At 35.1% G+C, this 18242-nt stretch overlaps 2 protein-coding genes across 2 annotated transcripts; one reads left to right on the top strand and one right to left on the bottom strand.

Moving 5' to 3' along the window:
• The first annotated feature begins 3223 nt into the window (after positions 1-3223).
• Positions 3224-6741, top strand: LOC141653798 (uncharacterized). The gene is made up of 9 exons (XM_074461651.1): positions 3224-3702; positions 4163-4314; positions 4504-4599; positions 4702-4764; positions 5225-5293; positions 5375-5477; positions 5554-5625; positions 6159-6247; positions 6352-6741. Exons 1-9 carry the CDS (start codon positions 3354-3356, stop codon positions 6505-6507), a joined length of 1149 nt encoding a protein of 382 aa, XP_074317752.1. The 5' UTR covers positions 3224-3353; the 3' UTR covers positions 6508-6741.
• A 6191-nt stretch (positions 6742-12932) lies between these two features.
• On the bottom strand, positions 12933-17726 carry LOC141653797 (acetylornithine deacetylase-like). The gene is made up of 10 exons (XM_074461650.1): positions 17327-17726; positions 15858-16102; positions 15611-15719; positions 14445-14583; positions 14189-14246; positions 14080-14097; positions 13867-13989; positions 13626-13779; positions 13349-13382; positions 12933-13264 (listed from the first exon to the last, which is right to left on the bottom strand). The coding sequence occupies exons 1-10, from the start codon at positions 17663-17665 to the stop codon at positions 13161-13163; spliced, it is 1323 nt and encodes a 440-aa protein (XP_074317751.1). The 5' UTR covers positions 17666-17726; the 3' UTR covers positions 12933-13160.
• Between the last annotated feature and the right edge of the window lie 516 nt (positions 17727-18242).

The raw sequence follows: 18242 nt of genomic DNA, 5'->3' as shown, positions 1-18242 counted from the left end.
GTTTACCAAAGTCGGTTGGTGGTTTAGGAACTAAATCTTCTGAAGCAGCTAATAAAGCTCTTCAAATGAAACTTTTATGGAAAATTCTTATGGATAAGGAAAGTATATGGGTCAAAGTGGTAACTAAAAAATACTTGAGAAATTGTTCACTCTTTGATCATAAGCCTAATTCATTCTCTTCTTGGCAATGGCGTAAACTAATGAGTCTTCGGACTTTGTTTAGAAAAGGACTGAGATGGCAGGTAGGTAATGGTAGCAACATTAAGTTTTGGTCTGATAATTGGGTTTTTTCACACCCACTTAGAAGCGGTATGGTTGATGATGATAGTAACCGTGATCTTAATCTTTTGGTTAAAGATTTTATAACCTCGGACAAACAATGGGATGTTTGTAAACTATTCAGTTTAGTGAATAACGATATTGTTAATCAGATTACTAACATTCCACTGCCACATAATGATATTCCAGATACTCTCATTTGGGGGCTGTCCGTAGATGGAAATTTCTCTACCAAAACTGCAACTTGGTTAGCGCAAGGTTTGTTCGATCAAGCTCTTGACAAATGTGAATTTCAGTGGATTTGGAAATTGAATATTCCTCCAAAATTGAAATTTTTTCTTTGGAAAGCCTGTGTTGACGGCCTTCCAACGAAAAGTAGACTTCTCAAGAGTCATATTGATGTCCCACCTCATTGTGTTCTGTGCAAAAATCATATTGAAAATAAAGATCATTTCTTTTACGAATGTCCCTTGATTGGGTCTGTCATCCAAGACCTAAACATTATTAGTTTCAACGAGTTTTTGTCAAATTATGATAATATTACAAGTCAAAGTTTTCGAACGAAACTTAATTATCTCAGAGATTTAATTCCAAAAGATGATTTCATTAAGATTATTTTTATTTGGTGGAATGCATGGTTTCATAGAAATGATATTATATTTAATAATGCTAATTTAAGTATCAGCAAACTTATTACTTTATGTAATAATAGCACTAAGACCTGGAATGTGACTAGATTTAAGGATCTCAACAATCCCGAGATAGAAGAGTCAGCTAGAAACAACTCTAGTAAGGAAAAAAATTGGTGGGAAAAACCTAGAAACGGTTTCCTAAAGCTAAATTTTGACGGATCGAGAATAGAGGGTAATAAAGCTGCTTTAGGATATTCTATAAGAGATCACAATGGTAAAGTCGTTTCGTTGGGAGCAAAAAAGTGCGGATCCAATAGTATCCTTGTTGCGGAAGCTCCCGCTTTAAAAGAAAGTATTTTAGCAGCTAAATACTTAGGAATCTCAAAGTTAATTGTGGAGGGTGATAATCTATGTGTTATTAACTCAATTCGAGGTACTTGACAAATTCCTTGGAAAATTTCTAGTATTATCAAAGATGTGAAATTAGACCATTTTTTCGATGAAGTGATAATTAAACATTGCTTTCGTGAAGTCAACAGGGTTGCTGACTTCATGGCTTCTATTGGACATTCTTGTCCAACTCTTTCGAGGTGGTTAGATAGCCGGTGGCTTCAACTTACCTTCCTCATTCGAAAGGATGAGATAAGTTGGTCCTACCTAGAGGATCAACCTAGTTTTCTTACCTAATAAAAAAAAAGTGTCTGCGCCTAAATTAGTACTCTTTTATGCGTTTTCGTTTGTATGTGTTTTATTTTGGTTCGCTTTTTATTTTTGTTGGTGTGTTTGATTTCTGTTTTGGGTAATACCCACTTCTTGTAACCGTAAAAATAGAATAGAACACAGGCCCCGATAATGATACCCTGGGTTGGCCTATCGGCTCCGGCCCAAATCAAGGAGACTATACATTGTTGCATTTGCTGGAACTTACTGGGCAAAGTTGAGCCGTAACATTTGAAAGGTTTTTGGGCCTGCTACTGTTAGAACATGCTTTTGTACATCTATTTTGGCCTCCCTTCACTTACCCAACTCTAGTCATGGGCTCTAGAAATGACAAATGGGTCATTTGGATTGGGTTCGGGCCGTGTTATTTTTGGGTCAACAAATTATCGGGTCACTTTGGGTTGGTTTAATTTTGGGTCGGGCCACTTCGAATCGGGTAATTTAGGGCCATTTCGGTCATGATTTTTTGGGTCACTTCAAGTCGATTCACTTCAGGTCTATCGGGTCACTTTTGTGTCATTTTCGAATCTCGAGACAGCCTTATCAAATAAGGTTAGTTTTATCAGATCTAGTCATGACCGTGATTTGAATTATGCGCTTTATACTTATTTAGTAGATCTGTAAGCCGCAAGTCCGTAGCATAAGTACATGTACTTAATTTTGGTGAACTAAGTTTGTCACCCAATTCACACACTACCAAATTTAAGTAGAGTGCAGGACAACAACAAAAAAAAAAACTCTTGTTGAGAAAAAAAAATGGATTACTCTTCTTTGTGAAGGAATAATTGCTTTATAAGAATCGACAAAACTTATGCGATTCAAATAATTCCGAAAATCTAAGTTAAAAACTTTAACCAACCGATTGACAAGATGGTGAATCTAATATTGACCAAAATTGGATTCACCTTAATTAAAAATTATCAAGTCCGGGTAAAATAGCTTTAAATCACCGATATAATAATTTATATCTTTGGGCTAATTAGATGTGATGAATTTTATATTTGAAAATCTAACTTGAGTTGAATAACAAAAATTATTGTAATGAACTAATAATTGCTTAAGGTAATTTGTGTGAAAATGTCCTTTTATATATAATAAAATATTTATTTGTTTATGAGTAATATAAATGAGATATTAACCCGTAAAAAAAAATCATTTTACATCCTATTCTATTATTTTAAATACAAAGCGTCTTGCTTGTGACGCTAATCCCACACATCCGTCAAGACTTCTCACAAAAAGGGAGAGGAACAATTGGAAAGACCCCATTGTGCTTCCACACTCACCTCTCATGGGTATTTTGGGAGAAGAAATGGTATCCGTCACAAGCTTGTGACGGATATCGCCGTCTTCAATGAGATTTTGTGTTTTAAATAACGGTCATTTCACATACCAAAAATCCATTTCTCACTAATCCTAAAAAATGAAGTAATTAATCTCCCCTTACCCCTAATCAACATATAATAAGATAATCCAATAAGATGCAACATTATCTCCACATGTCGAACAATGATAGGCTGTCATAGATATCTCTCTCTAAAAAACTTCGATAGACAAACACTAACACTTGACTACTACAACAACACACGTCCACAAACTCCCACTTTTGTCCCTTTTCTCCAAACTCTACAAAAAGATCACCATTTTTTTTGCTAACTTTATTATAATAGTACAAGTGAGCATATTATTCTATTCTATTTAAGCTATGCAAGTAGTATATTAATGGAGTCACTACCACTAATATCAAGGGCCCCACACCCACCAACGACGTCGTTTAAAGCAGCAAACACAGGGTGTTTGAGCTTTGACATTTTCCAACAAAAGTCAACGAGGAGTAGGAGTAGAGGAAGAATCAGGTATGGTGGAGGTGCAGCTGTTAGTGTGAGGGCGACAGTAGAGAGAAGTAGTGATGGAGAAAGAAAAATTGGCGATGGTGGAAGGTTTAGTGGATCAACTATGGAGGTTACCAGTTTTAATCAAAGCCTTGCTGTTGCTGATGCTACTGCTACTTCTTCTGATTTTCCTGTTTGGGAAAAGATTGGTGCTGTTGTTCGCCTTAGTTATGGAATTGGTACTCTTTTTTCTTACGTCTTCCCTTTCATTTGATTGTTTACTTTTTTTCAAAATTAAAGTGTTTTCTTTTATTAAATTTAAATTTTAACTCTTACTCCCTCCGTCTGAATCATTTGTTTACCTGCAATCATGACAAAGAATAAGAAAGAATAAACAAATAAATGAGACGGAGGGAGTGGTTAGTTACGTTATGAGATGGGTTTGGTTGGTTGAAAATAAGGGAACATGAAATTATTGTATTTGGTATAAGGCAAGATTTAGGTATTCGATTTATTCTTGGTTGCTTTTGGAATTATGATATTTGTAGTGACTTGGGAAGTTGGGTTTAGATATTTGAGGATTAGTATCGTCACCTAACATGTTACATATGCCTTGTTATCGAGTTGTTAATTTATCGTTTTGATTTTGGAGGTGTTAGCTATATGCTGATGATTGGTTGGTTGTTTAACTGAACCTAGGTATATATGGTGCTATGGCCGTTGCTGGCAACTTCATATGTTCCCTTACTGGGAATGATATCTATGGAGGATTCCAACTATCCTTTGATGCAGTCATACAAGGACTTGGATACGCAACACCCCCTATCATGGCTCTCCTTTTTATATTAGATGTATGTATTTCTCTCATAAAATTACTCTGATGCTTCTTATATGACATAGTCGATTCAAAACTTTGACACGCATTTGTGTCAGATACTCCTAATTCAGTTTGAGTAACATTGGTCTCTCAGACCCATGTCTCAGTTTGTGGTCTCTTTTTTGTATACATTTCTGAGACAACCTCTGATAACTCATTGCAGGATGAAGTTGTGAAGCTATCACCACATGCTCGGGCAATAAGAGATGTGGAGGATGAGGAGCTCCGGAGCTTCTTCTATGGGATGTCACCATGGCAGGTGCACATTTTTTCTCACCTTAAAAAGTCGAAGATTACTCAAATAGTATATATGTTTTTGTCAAAACTGGGACAGTTGGACCAACATTTCCCCATTTTGCAGTTTATACTCATTGTCGCTGCAAGTTCAGTTGGAGAGGAGCTCTTCTACCGAGCTGCTGTCCAGGTTTGTTTACATTTTGATGCTCTGGGTCTTACGAAACTGAGTAGCGGCCAATTGCTTTTATCACTAATTCTAGTATGATGATCTCATGATAGTAGTATAGTACTATCATGAGACTGACCCGTATGACTGATATAGTGATTTGAGAATGTTATATTATGAGTATGTATATGGGTGAGGTTTCAAGTTAATGAGTTGGTCTGACATATATTAACACCATCTTAGAGACTTGGACCGTCTTTCAACTTTAAAAAGACTATTGTTGTTTTATCTTATAAGATGAGATTACATGTCTTTTATGAAGCTCGTGCAACTGTGTTAACCGTAATGCATCAGTAATTGAATTTTTAAGGCTAATCTTAAACTTGTAAGCCAGCATAGAATGAAGGTTAAGAGTAAAATCTATAGCATTGTTGGATATACACATCTGAAGGGCGGATTGTTCAATCGTGACTCCTTGTAGGGTGCTCTGGCTGATATATTCCTGAGAGGAAATTCCTTGGTAACAGATGCTCAAGGAATGGCAGCTCTGGTAAATGATCTCTTTACTTGACCTTTTTCTCGTGATATCCAAAATTTTCGACATTGACTGACATTGATACGTGCTGTGCAGACGGGTGTGTTACCTCCATTTGTGCCATTTGCTCAGGCATTTGCAGCTGTATTTACTGCTGCCCTTACTGGTTCTCTGTATTATATAGCCGCCTCACCAAAAGGTAACTTCTATCTACTGGATTAAAGAGCTAAGTTGTGGGGTGAAGGGTGTCCTAAATTGGTTTCTTTTGATTTCAGATCCTACATACGTGGTTGCACCTGTTTTACAATCTCGTTCTGGTCGTCAGGACTTGAAAAAACTTTTTGCAGGTATGGTTTTTCTTTGAATTTGGCAGTCTCTACAGTCTACTCTCTTACTGGTTTCAGTAAGCAGCATATTACTTGTGTACTTCGCTTCCGTTATTCAGCATTCCACTTTGACTATAGACTATATCTTGTTTGGATTCACCTGCAAGTTCTGCATCTCGTGTTACTCTCTTACATTGGGTTTGAAAATTCGAGTATAATTATCAAATCTGACTATGGGACATATGAAAATAAGTTCGTTGTAGTCTTCTATGTGCTTTCAATATCAGGGTTACTCCGCGTCATCCAGGAGCCCCGTACCCTACCTTGGTGTAGGTGAGCTTTGAGCTTTGAAGTCGGTTCAGATATAATATGCTTTTGTGCCGTATTCATTTGGATTTTGATATAATATGCTTTCGAGCGACTGTCGCTGTATGTAAAATATCGTGTCATCATTTTAAAGCTTTCTCCTGATAGAAGTGTATTTTGTTGTGATTCCTATTTAAACTATCAATCTGGGGTGTTTGCGACTTGACTCTTGTGTCTATGTTACACAGCCTGGTATGAGCGGAGGCAAATGAAGAGAATATACTCGCCCCTTCTCGAAGGCATTTTGGCTTTATACCTCGGATTTGAGTGGAACCAGGTATGGTTTTTACTCTTTAGTGTTTGAGATGACAACATACCCACCCCTTCATCTACCTGGTTAGCATTTTACAGTTAACTCAAATATATCTTGGTTCTCAACAGACAAATAATCTCCTGGCGCCAATTATCACCCATGGTATATACTCGGCTGTCGTTTTAGGACATGGGTTGTGGAAGATTCATGATCATAGACGAAGGTTAAGGCAAAGAATCCAGCAACTTAAGTCGGAAAGGAAGAATCGGACTGATAATATGTGATGAGCTTGGAAGTTGCATTCAAGTGTACAGTATACAGGGAGTTTAGTTATTATTATCATATCATACACAGTAGTAAACATATACTTTGAAATAGTGTATACCTTAAACTTTGTATATATGTGGGGCAGAAAATAAGATACTCCAGTATTTTGTACTTGAATTTCGTGACGGAATAGGTTTTGTAGTAGATATAAGATATAACTTCAGTTTGTTTGATAACTACTCTTTTTACTCTTTTTGCTCCACTGGTATGTTCCTGGAGCTAATCATATCATCATATATCATATATTATATTAAAGCAACAACCAGTTGCCTCTTTGATTGCCACGTGTCACAACATATTCAGACGCCACGTGTCATACTCCCTAATTAAAAAAAACATAAAAAAAGGTGTAATCATTTATTGGGTTATTTCATGGGATAAATCCAAACTAGGTCACCACTTCTCATATTAATCCAAATTACTGTTTAACTGAGAATAAGTCGTTCTATTAACCTATTCTTCTCCTAACGCATTCACTGACCGACTACCTGTTAGTCAAGTCACCCCTTAGAAAAAAGAATCAAACAACAATATCAATAACACTAACTGATGACTGAATAACTACATGGTCTTCATTGCTTTATCACCATCATCACCTTCATTCAATCAAAAACAACAACTTGCAATTAATAGAGTGGTTTCTAAATGCTGATGCTTGGTGCTGGAGCTTTCCCTTTTATATTTCCAATACACTTCAACTAATCCTTAATTTTATACCCTTCATTTCTAGACACTCCTCACTTGTTTTCTTCTTTCGGTCTTCCTTCATTTGATTTGTGGTCAAAGGTACTGTCTTTTTCTCCCCTTATTTTCAGAATTCGCTTTGGAATTGGAATGAATCTGTGTCAACTCCGACACCACCGTCCAATCATACATCACCCTAAACTGTTCTTTTCTACTCGAAATCGATATTCAATTGAACAAATCCATGTTAGTAGAACAAACCCTAGTTTTTCTGGGGATGTAGAACATTACAAATTTTGGGGGTTCTTTCCTATTACAAATCTGGGCACCATTGTTAATCAAATGAGTGTTTTAGAGAGATTATTGAGATGCAATTTGGGGTAAGAGAAACATTGTTTTTCTTCTGAAATTTAAGGAATTATTTGGTGTTTATGTGAGTTGGAAATTGATGTAAATTTATGAAAAGATGATAGAATTTATGTGGACATGAAGTTGATAAGTTGATAGAATTTTGGGAATTAATCAATGGAGATTGTTTATGGGGATGATGATGGTGGTGGTGGTGGTGGGAGTACAAAGGAAAGAAAGGAATGACGAAGTAAGAAGAGAAGAAAAACTAGAAAAATAAAAATAAAAAATGTGGGTGACCTGTTGGAAAACAGTTGCTAACAGGTTAATTATGGGACCAGTCTAATGAAAGTTAAATGATGTTAAAGTTTGGATTATTCTCAGTTAAACAATAGTTTGTATTAATATGAGAAGATGAGCCTTAGTTTGGATTAATCGTATGAAATAACCCTCATTTATTTTATTTAGATATCCGGCTTGATTGGCTTTATAATCAAATGAAAGAGATAATTCTCAGGTCATAGACCCTAATTAAGGTAAACAAATAAATCTTCCTCGACCATATCTTTTTGAAGGTTATTTATTCCTAATTTAACGTTCCATATATTCATCCAGTTTAAAATCGACAATAAATCACGCAAAATTGCAATTATTTCTTAATTGGAAAACCTTATGCCCTATAGATGATGATAATATGGATATTGCAATTAAATGCAATGCAATAAACGGAAATGTTGATCATTACCCATATTTACCATAATGTCTCATATACACACCATATTCCAAACCATCGTATTTTAATAAACATTTAAATATACAATGAAAAGCTTATGAAATGTTTTATGAAGACGGGATTTAAAGGCGTCGTGGATGAGATACGAGCAGTCCACCATTCCACGCACCATCATCTTTTCTTCTTTTGGTTGTGCTGATACCTTAGTTTCTTCGCTTATCACCACCAGCCATTATTCAGCGATCTTCGTTATCGTCTTTATAAGTGTTGGTATGAAAATTCCTAAGATTTCTTATTTTTAATTTTTAAGAATCTAAATATGAATCACTTCTGCAATTTTTTTTATTTTGTTTTATTTAACAAAAAGGCATGTTTCATCATAGTTACATACTTACATTTGCCTTTTGAAATATGTTAACGACGTTTTACCGTAATATCGTTGACTTGCACATTTTGTTCCCATAATAATCTTGACGTGGTAAGGTTTGTAATTCCATGCAAATTATTTTGAGTTTCGGATTTGGTTCCAAATTATGGGTGTATTGGTGTAGAGAATATAAAAGTACACTGTTTCGGATTTTGTTGTCCATTTTTATTTTTGGATCTCTTAGTCAATTGTTGTCATTTCTATTTCAAGAATGAACTTCATGAGTAATTTGATCATTTACATTCAATTTGTTTCACTTGTCATTTTGTAATTGGCCCCTTACTCCTTTCTTGGTCTTTGTGCCAAAATCAAAGGACAACAATTGACCGGGACGGAGGGAGTACAAGTTAATTATAATCACATTGTTTAGTATGGAATAAATGATTTTTAAATGGTATAATTGATAAAATACAAATTCTATAGTAAGACCGTCGATCAAAAAGTGGGCAAATAGCGACCACTTTATATGACTAAAAATTTACCATGTTTTTCAGGGTATTCATGATTTACGCAAAGTAGTCATTAATTACCAAAAGGTGGTCACATTTTGCAAAAAAAGCACGGAAAAGATCGTCGCACAAGAAAATTACTGTTGATAAAATTGAACCTTTATAATGAAAGGAGAAAGCTTTGTTGTTTGCAAATGTCTTATTAGACTTTGTTTTTGCTCGACTTTCCTGCAGATAGGTGACCCTAAAGTTGAAGTAATAAGTGAAAACCAGTGGATTGGATTGGAGTATTCTACACTCTGTAAGTATGTATTATATTTCAAGAAATGTAACTAATGTAGGTTAACAAAACAACAATTTATGGGGGACGTGTTAGATATAGGTTAATATTGGATTTGTATAAATATACCCCACTGCCTTTTGTTTTATAGAATCATTTTCGAAAAGGAAGTTTTGTTTTTTCTCTTACAGTTTCTATGATCTATATCCATTTACATATTTTCATGCATTAGTTTGTAAATCAAGCAGATTTAGTGACAAAAAAAAGACTTACTACAGTCTACAGGTATTAATGTCTCTTTTTCACTTTTCGAGCGACAATTGACTAATTTTTATTTTTAATCATTATGCCTTAATTTTAATCACTATTGTAACATTTCCCATAATTATTCTACTAAGATGTACAAGATAAACAGAGGACGACGGTAAGATATTGATTAAAGTCAAAGTTTTGGGAAACGTTTGAAACATTGAAGACAACCAACCAAAAAGATAAATGTTTGTAAAGGGTCAAGAGGGATGGGTTAACCCTGGTACATCTCAGTTAATTTTAGATTGATGATATCTACCTCCATTTCAGTTAATAGTTTAAACTTACTTTATTTCCCCTCACAAAATAAGCCAAATATAAACTATTCACTGAAAGAGAGTACTTTTTAAATATTTAATAAAGAGTTTATAGAAATTTCATTTCATGCAGCTAAATTGGACGGTTAAGAAGGATGAGAGGTTGATACATCGAACATTCATGACATCTATCTTTCTGTAATACAGTATTACTGTCTGTGATTAGAACATAGAAGTACAAAATATAAAGTACGGTATAGTCTCTGTATATATTGATGGACTTATATATATTCCATAAAAAAGTTAAGAGTATGAGCTTTAATATAAAGTGAAGAATTATCACATTAATATAAGTTTTTTTTTTTCAAATTATAGAGAGGTTAGAAAAATATATATAAAATAGAGTATTATTTTTTCCCTTTTATGTTCGATTCATCGATAGACAGCCAATTTAACTCAACCCGATAACCGAACTCATTTAAATCAAACCGAAGTCGAATTCAGTAACCCGTTTGCCTAGAACAGGTAGATACATAAGGAAGTTACATACTTACATATTAAGTTGATAAATAAATGAAATAAGTCAAGGTCTTATAGTGGAAATAAAACTCTCAAAAATTGAGTTCCATAATCTATTATTTCCCGCAAAATGAAGTTCGTATTTATCAAAGGTAATATGAATTCATTTTTATTCGTATTTTCTTTATTTTGATATTAAGCTATAATATTTATGTAAAGCTTCCATAAAGTATTCACTTTGCCATTGCTCTTTTTGTATACAATTGTAAGGTACGTTAATGAAACAAACTACCTCCAATTTTCTTTTAAAATCTTTGCTTTTCTACACAAAATAATTAGGGCCCATGGAAATGTTTAAGGACCGTGATTTGTGGGTGGGGTGATAGATCTCACCAATAAACTCAGTTAGATTTTAATTAGTTATTTTATGAGGGAGTAGATCTTAACAATTAAATTCATTGTATTTAACTATGAAACTAACAAATTTTAAATGTGAAGTATTAGGAGATAGAAATAAAATTTAGACATTTTTAGCCCTAATAAATTAACAATTTATGCGAGACTTTTTTTTTCTAGAAAAGGTATTTAAAAAATATAAGATTTGTCGATTTAACATAAACAACTTATGATCTTTTTTATCCATATAAAACGTTTTAGTCAAATGTGCAGCTATTATTGTAATTTTTTTAAGAATATGCGAAACAAAAAATATAAAGAAAAGGTGGAATACATAAACTAATTTAATAATGTGAGCAAAATTTGTATATGTACAATTGTACATATATGAAGAAATTGTTTAATAATATGAGTCAAAATATTAAGTCCAATTATGTAAGTTTTATTAGTTGAGAAGATATTCGAATTCATTATATATATATATACTCATAGAATAACATTCTAAATTAAGACCCAACTTATAGCTAAAGCATTTTAGGCGAGAAAATTCCAAACTTTTCCTAATCTTTTAGTAAATAGAGGATGTTGAGAGGCAAATGTCAACATTACACAATTGTCAAAAGAAAAGAAATTAGAAAAAAAAATAGTATTTGGTGATGTAAAATGCAAATGAATGGGCGACGTTTGTGGTGTGAGGTCGTGATAGGAAAGAGGTTGCAATGGGTGGATAATTTTCAGGTGGGGAGCCACATAAAGTTACAAGAAGGGTTAGGGGTCACACATGGAGTGGGACCGGGATCGTGGGGGACTGTGGGAGATACGGGACAGAGTGTAGTTATGGTGGAGGTAAGAGGGGGTAGGGTAGTTAGAGGATGTAGAATATGGATTGCAAGGTGGTGGTTAGTTGTAGGGGGCTGCTGAGATAGGGGTTGAGAGGGATATCGTGGTCCTAGGTGTTGAGTACAATTGCGGTGGAGGGTCTGTTGGTGGGTCTTAAGGTAGAGTGATGGCGAACGTTGCTTCCGTTGATGGGTCTTAAGGTAGAGTGATGACGAATGTTGCTTCCAGACGTCCAGGCAATGCTGGATGGGAGATGAAATAAGAGAGAAGGTAGAAAATTAAGAGGAGAATAAAAAAGAGGTATAATATAATAAAAGCGTACCACAATAAGTAAAATTAAATATATATTGCGTAAATAAAAAACTTATGAAATCTACAATAATTGTATATCCACTTTTCAGATTTCACCTCTTATAAGTTAAAAAATCGAGGAAAAAAAACAGAGTATTTCGAATAAAGTTAGGCAACATAAACTTATCAAAAGTGCATTAGTAGACAATGTAAAATTTTCTAAAATTTAGTTATTTACTAATCTAAAAATACTAATGTTATTTCTTTTTTATAATACCTTTCATTACCACCCGTGCAGTGCACGGGTTTAAAAACTAGTGTAACCAATAGACTTCGACAGGAGAGTACTTATTTTTGTGTTTCTATGATGAGGAAATTTTCCAGATGTTTTAACGAGCACAAATTCTCATTGAAGACATGACATATCCGTCACAAGCTGAAGACGGATACCATTTTACCTCACAATGTACCCACTTTTTCTCTCTCTGCAACACTATTCATGTGGTCCCCTTTCTCCACTAACCCATTTTGTTACCATTTTATCTCACAAAATATCCGTCACAAATGGTAACCCGTCACAAGGGAGACCAATTGTTTAACGAGAGCTCGGGCATCTCGGAAATATTTTGGGCAAGACGGTCAGAGTTTTGGAACTCGTGTCTATTTTCCAAGACTTGTTGATAGATCTCAGTTATACCTGAATTTTAATGTGAGAACCTGATTAAACGACAATGGATGTATATGTTGGGGAACTTAGCAAGTGTTTGTTCTGCGGCATTCATGGTCTGAATTTGAAATCCAGCGTGTCGTTAGAATATAAAATGCCTCCAGGTGTTGTCTCCCATGAGGAAAAAAAAAAATCAGAATGAAAATATACAAGAGTTGTTCAAAAAGTGCATTAGAACATCACGTTAGAGAATGGCATTACAAAGTAGATTATGGTGAACCTTCAGTCACATTAATTAAAGCTAAAAATGTATCATGGACAATGGAGCGGTGAGAGACTGTTCTCTAATGCTAGTATCTATAATGCATATGTAGAAAGTTTACGCTATAAATATGCTCCGAGTACTGCATTTAATCTTCTAATTGGGTGATGACACTGGCAAACACTCGGTAGCCTTCACACATGTCAGAGAGAAAGCAGTATTCGTTCCTAGCATGGTAAGTGGCTGTTAAACCTGAAACCAAACGAAGATTATATAAGACCGCATCATGTTTGGTGAATTTGCTCAACAACAGATGAAAAAGGAACCACCACTTACCATAGCCACACGTTTGAACGTCGAACCCTTGATCCTAAAACAAAAGTAAAACGCGTAAATAATGAACATATGCTGGATCAGTTTTTTATAAGAAGAAAATGCAGATAGGTTTTTTAGACTCATTCTCGACCACACTAAACATGCCTAAATAACGAAGCATAGACTAGGCAAACCAAAATGGAATACGTAAACTATTGGCCAAGAGAAAGAGTAGTATTGATCAGAGCAACCAAGAAGACAAGAGAATGGTGGTACAATTCTACAATAAAGTTCTCACCTGTAGATCACGAATTAGTGGCAAGCTTCCGGTAATAGAGTAGGGTTTGACATGACCAACAACTTCTTCAGTTGCCTTGCATAAAACGTGAAAGCCACGCGAGTTGAGATCACAAGCGACACCAGAGTTGGGCTCGTCAAAAGATATTGTCAATCTGGAAAACAAGAGCAGATGTGAACATAAAAACAAGAAAAGGGACTATTCCAAGAAACTAGGATGAAGAGGTAGCATTCGTAGCAACCTCCCACGTAATTTTTCATCAGGTAGTACGTATTTGGAAACTGGTCCTCTTGTTTCCAGCTTCTCAATGTTAGAATTTATGTCATCCACATATTCTTGAAGTTTTTTCATGCAATCAGCCACACTGCAAGAGAATGAACAAAACATTCGGCATGAGAGAAGCAAAAAAAAAAAATCGAAGTCATCAACGTAGTAAAAGTGGGATCTTGCTTACTCGTAGAAGGGAGTCAGCCTGCAAGAATAATGAGATCATCAGAAATTTTTCAAGAGAAAATAAGGTAAAAGTCCACAAGATGATACCGGAATATGGATAGGTAAAATACCTGACATCACCGCATATTGTACACTCACCAGGGATCTGGTTATTACCACCTCCAGGATCTGAAACAAATGGAATCAACGCAGACTAGAAAAATCGTAAGGCATCACAAATTCACAAAAGCTTATATGAGACGGACTTAAAAAGTGAGATGAATCAATTCAATGAAAAATACTCAAGTATTTGGGTAGTCTCTCACATATAAGACCATCTCACGCAAGACTCACTAATTACAGATAGCTCGAAAATCTAATACTTACAACTCCATTGAGTTGGTTTCATAGTTGATGGGGTTGCAAATCCATAGACTGCTTCCTTTGGGTGTGCAGGGTAATCTCTATAAAACCGCAGCTGGATCTCTTTAAGTGCATCCATGGTCAGCTCCATAGCATTTATTGCCTGCTTAGTATGTAATCATGTTAATGTATATTACGGAGTATTTATGCCTTAAACAGACATCAGATGCTGCACTACGATACTGTCTTTTCCCGTGTCCTATTAAAATTGTTTTGAGGTTGAGAATTTGTGATATGGCTAACAATGACGTTCAAACAATGCTGACAGGAATAACCTCAAGTTCAAACAACGTATGATGCAAACCTAACAACTTTAGTCAAGTTACTCCCGTAATATACTAACTAGAGAAATTAGCATCAACGCAAAGACATGATTGCATTTTGGTGTCATTGTTACAAGCATAATTTTCACAACTCCAGAAACATTTTTCCATTGTTTCCAGTGAACCCAAAGACACAATAATATTTGATTCTAGATTATGATGGAAAAAGGTAAAAGTAACTAACTAAAGTAGTTGCACTTATTTAATTGTTAATTAATTAGTAGGAATCAGATTCCAATTTTCATTATGGGTCATTCAAATACAGTCACTTTGTGTTGAAAACACTGAGATAATGTTGCGTGCATCTAAGCACCCTTACCCCGCTACTTGCGGGAGACCTTGAGGTACTGTTGTTGTTGTTACTCAAGAAATATATTTACCACCGCGACCAATCAAAGTAACTAGGTAACATAGGTGGTGTTGTTACTCAAGAAACATATTAACCACCAAAACCAATCAAAGTTACTAGGTAACAACGGTCTAGGTTCAGACTTGCAAATCTTAACCTACACTATTTAATACAGCATATAATATAAAAACGACCTTATGTTAAACGATTAGGTCATGCCAATCTTAAAAGCTACTAGAGTCTAAAAAGTGACAATGTACTTTGGCAATAAAACTAAGGAACACATAATGCCCACGGAAAAGTGGCTAATTATGTGAGAGGGGAACCAGTGGACACAGTCAAAAAAAGAATGGTATTAGAGGCTCCCTAACTAGAAGCAGAAATGAGTCATTGTGATGAGAACTAAGACAGTCGAAGGCTCGGTCTGGATATCTTTCACTAAAACTCTGAAACAATACCTTGTTTGCAAGACCACTGTGAAAAAGCTTTCCAGTACCTTGCAATTTCCAAGGTATCACACCACCCGTACCAATGCAAGGTTGTTTATCTGCTGTGTCAATCCAGAACCTACAGATAAACAGGACCATAGAAATCAAAAGCTTGATCATTTGTTCTGCACAAAAGCCAGTCATGACTCATGTAGTCACATGACATCTATAATAATGACGATAATTCATAGAAGAAAATAGATTCAAAGATGCATACAAAGGGCCTCCCTTCAAGCAATCTAACAGTCCATCCTTTGCAAGTGCATCAACACCAACACCTGTTATTGCTGAATTTTCCTCATTGGCTATGAAAACTGCAACCACAGTTGACTTCAATTTTGGTTTTGTTTCCGCCAGCTTCTTCATGAGTTCAGTCACCAAGGCAACATGTCCCAAACAGTCTGTAGTCCCTCTTCCTCGAAGTTTATCCCCCTCGATGCTCAATGAGAAAGGATCGAATTCCTACAAGTATACCCATAAAAATTATTTACGTACTAATGCCATGCATAGACCCTTCGGGGACATGATAAACAGTAAAAAAGGCATGCAGAAAGTTTGAGCATCAAAAAGAAATTCAAAGAATGTTCCGCCCTGAAAAAAAGGAAAAAACTTGTGGCAGAAGATCAACAAAGTCACATTTATTTAGCAGGATTTAGCTAACTATTTCCCCTGCATTTGCACACAATAGGATCTAAGGAGGCCTACATCCCCCACACATATATGGTAACATAGGGGAGTGGACTTCTTTTCGCACAGCCGGTAGGACTCTCATAAATCCCAACTTAAATCATTTACTGTGCATGGTAATTAGGTATTCAAGTGGGGATGAACAAGTCTCACTTCTTAATAGATCCTTTTAGCTAACTAAATCTGGTATATATGAAGATTCTAGTGCCCAAAACAACAAACGCGTCATCATTTGATTCCCAAAATATCGAAAACGATAAGATGGTGATCTCCTTGACTCTTATCAAACTGAAATAGTATTCTCCAATATTATCTGATGGAACCAGTAAGTTTTACTATGGAACTGAAATAGTAACCTCCAATGACATCCATAACATTCAGAAACACAATGATTCAAACTTTATACAGTCAGAAGAAAATTACGAGTCGAGATATTACACAACATCATTATTAGCAATCCAACATCATATTTCACAAACCAACATCTATCATTACCCTACTTAACCAAATGAGAAACAAATACCCATAATTTTTCAAAACAAAATAGCAATCTTAACATCATTTCATCAGAAAGATTCAATCTTTATAAGAGTAAACCATCCAATCATCAAAATCAAACATACATACTGTAGCATCTAGTCATCTACCAACATCAATTCAATCAGAATTAATCATACCCAGAAACAAAAACTCAATTCCCATATCCTTCCAAGTTCCAACTTCCATATGACAAACAAATACCCAATTTTTTTCAAAAACAATAGTAATATTAACCATCATTTCTTAAAGAAAACTTGAATCTTTATAAGATTAAACCATCCAATCATCAAAATTAAACACATATAGCATCTAACAACATGAGTTCAATCAAAATTAAACACATATAGCATCTACCAAAAACTCAATTCAAACAAAATTAAACAAAAACTCAATCTACAAACCCTAACAACAATCATAATCAACAAAGACGAAATCTTTCTACAAAAAAATAAAACATACCCAATCAGAAGGATCAGCAGTGACAACATCCATATGACAACCAACAAAGGAGACAACTTTCCCATCTTCAGTTCCAGGGTATGTAACAATAAGGTTTCCTCTTTTAGGATAATAAGTGGCATGATTAATGATAAGGGGCCCACCTCCAGAAATAGTGGAAAGAGGTGAAAGAACATCGAGTAAATGATTAACAACTCTGTCTTCTTCAGGGATTAAATCAGGTGGGTTGTTTTGTAAGTACTTGGATTCTCCAATTAGTTTAGTAAGGAGTGTTATGAATGAATCTTTGTTTAGTTCACCTAGTATTTGTTTTAGGTCTGATGTTGTTGATGATGCCATTGTTGCTGATTGTAGAGAACTACACAGAAGTTAAGGTTTGGGATGTTTACTTCTATGACTGCTTACGGAAGCTATGTCATTCTGATGATATTTAAGATTTCAGTCGATGACTTCGTCGACACTATAATAAGGCCCTGTTCTTTTGGACTGAAATGAATCTGATCTGAACAGAACTGAACTTATAGGATCTGAACTGAACTGAACTGAACTTATAGGATTTGAACTGAACTTATTGGATCTGATCTGAACCTGAACTTATAGGATCTGAACTGAACTTATAGGATCTGAACTGAACTGAAATTAAGTGACTTTAAGTCCAAAAGAACAGGGCCTAAAGCCCACAATTTTTTTTCTTTTTTGTTTCCTTGTTGGCCGGGGTTGAAGTGATAAATGGGTCAATCGGGTTTGACTCGGGCCAAGTTATTCTGAATTCCCAAGAATTCGGATTGATTCTGGCAGCCGGCAGCCGCAGGTACCCCCTCTCATTCAGACCAAAGGTTACAGTTGTTTTTTGGCACTATTCATGGTCGTAGGGAATCTTTGATATTATTCTTAATCTATAAGACAAAATATAGTC

This window comes from Silene latifolia, chromosome 4 (assembly GCF_048544455.1).
Source record: "Silene latifolia isolate original U9 population chromosome 4, ASM4854445v1, whole genome shotgun sequence".
NCBI classification, from domain to species: Eukaryota; Viridiplantae; Streptophyta; class Magnoliopsida; order Caryophyllales; family Caryophyllaceae; genus Silene; species Silene latifolia.
Note: the sequence above shows the minus strand (reverse complement) of the source record. Positions and strands in the feature narration are given on the sequence as shown.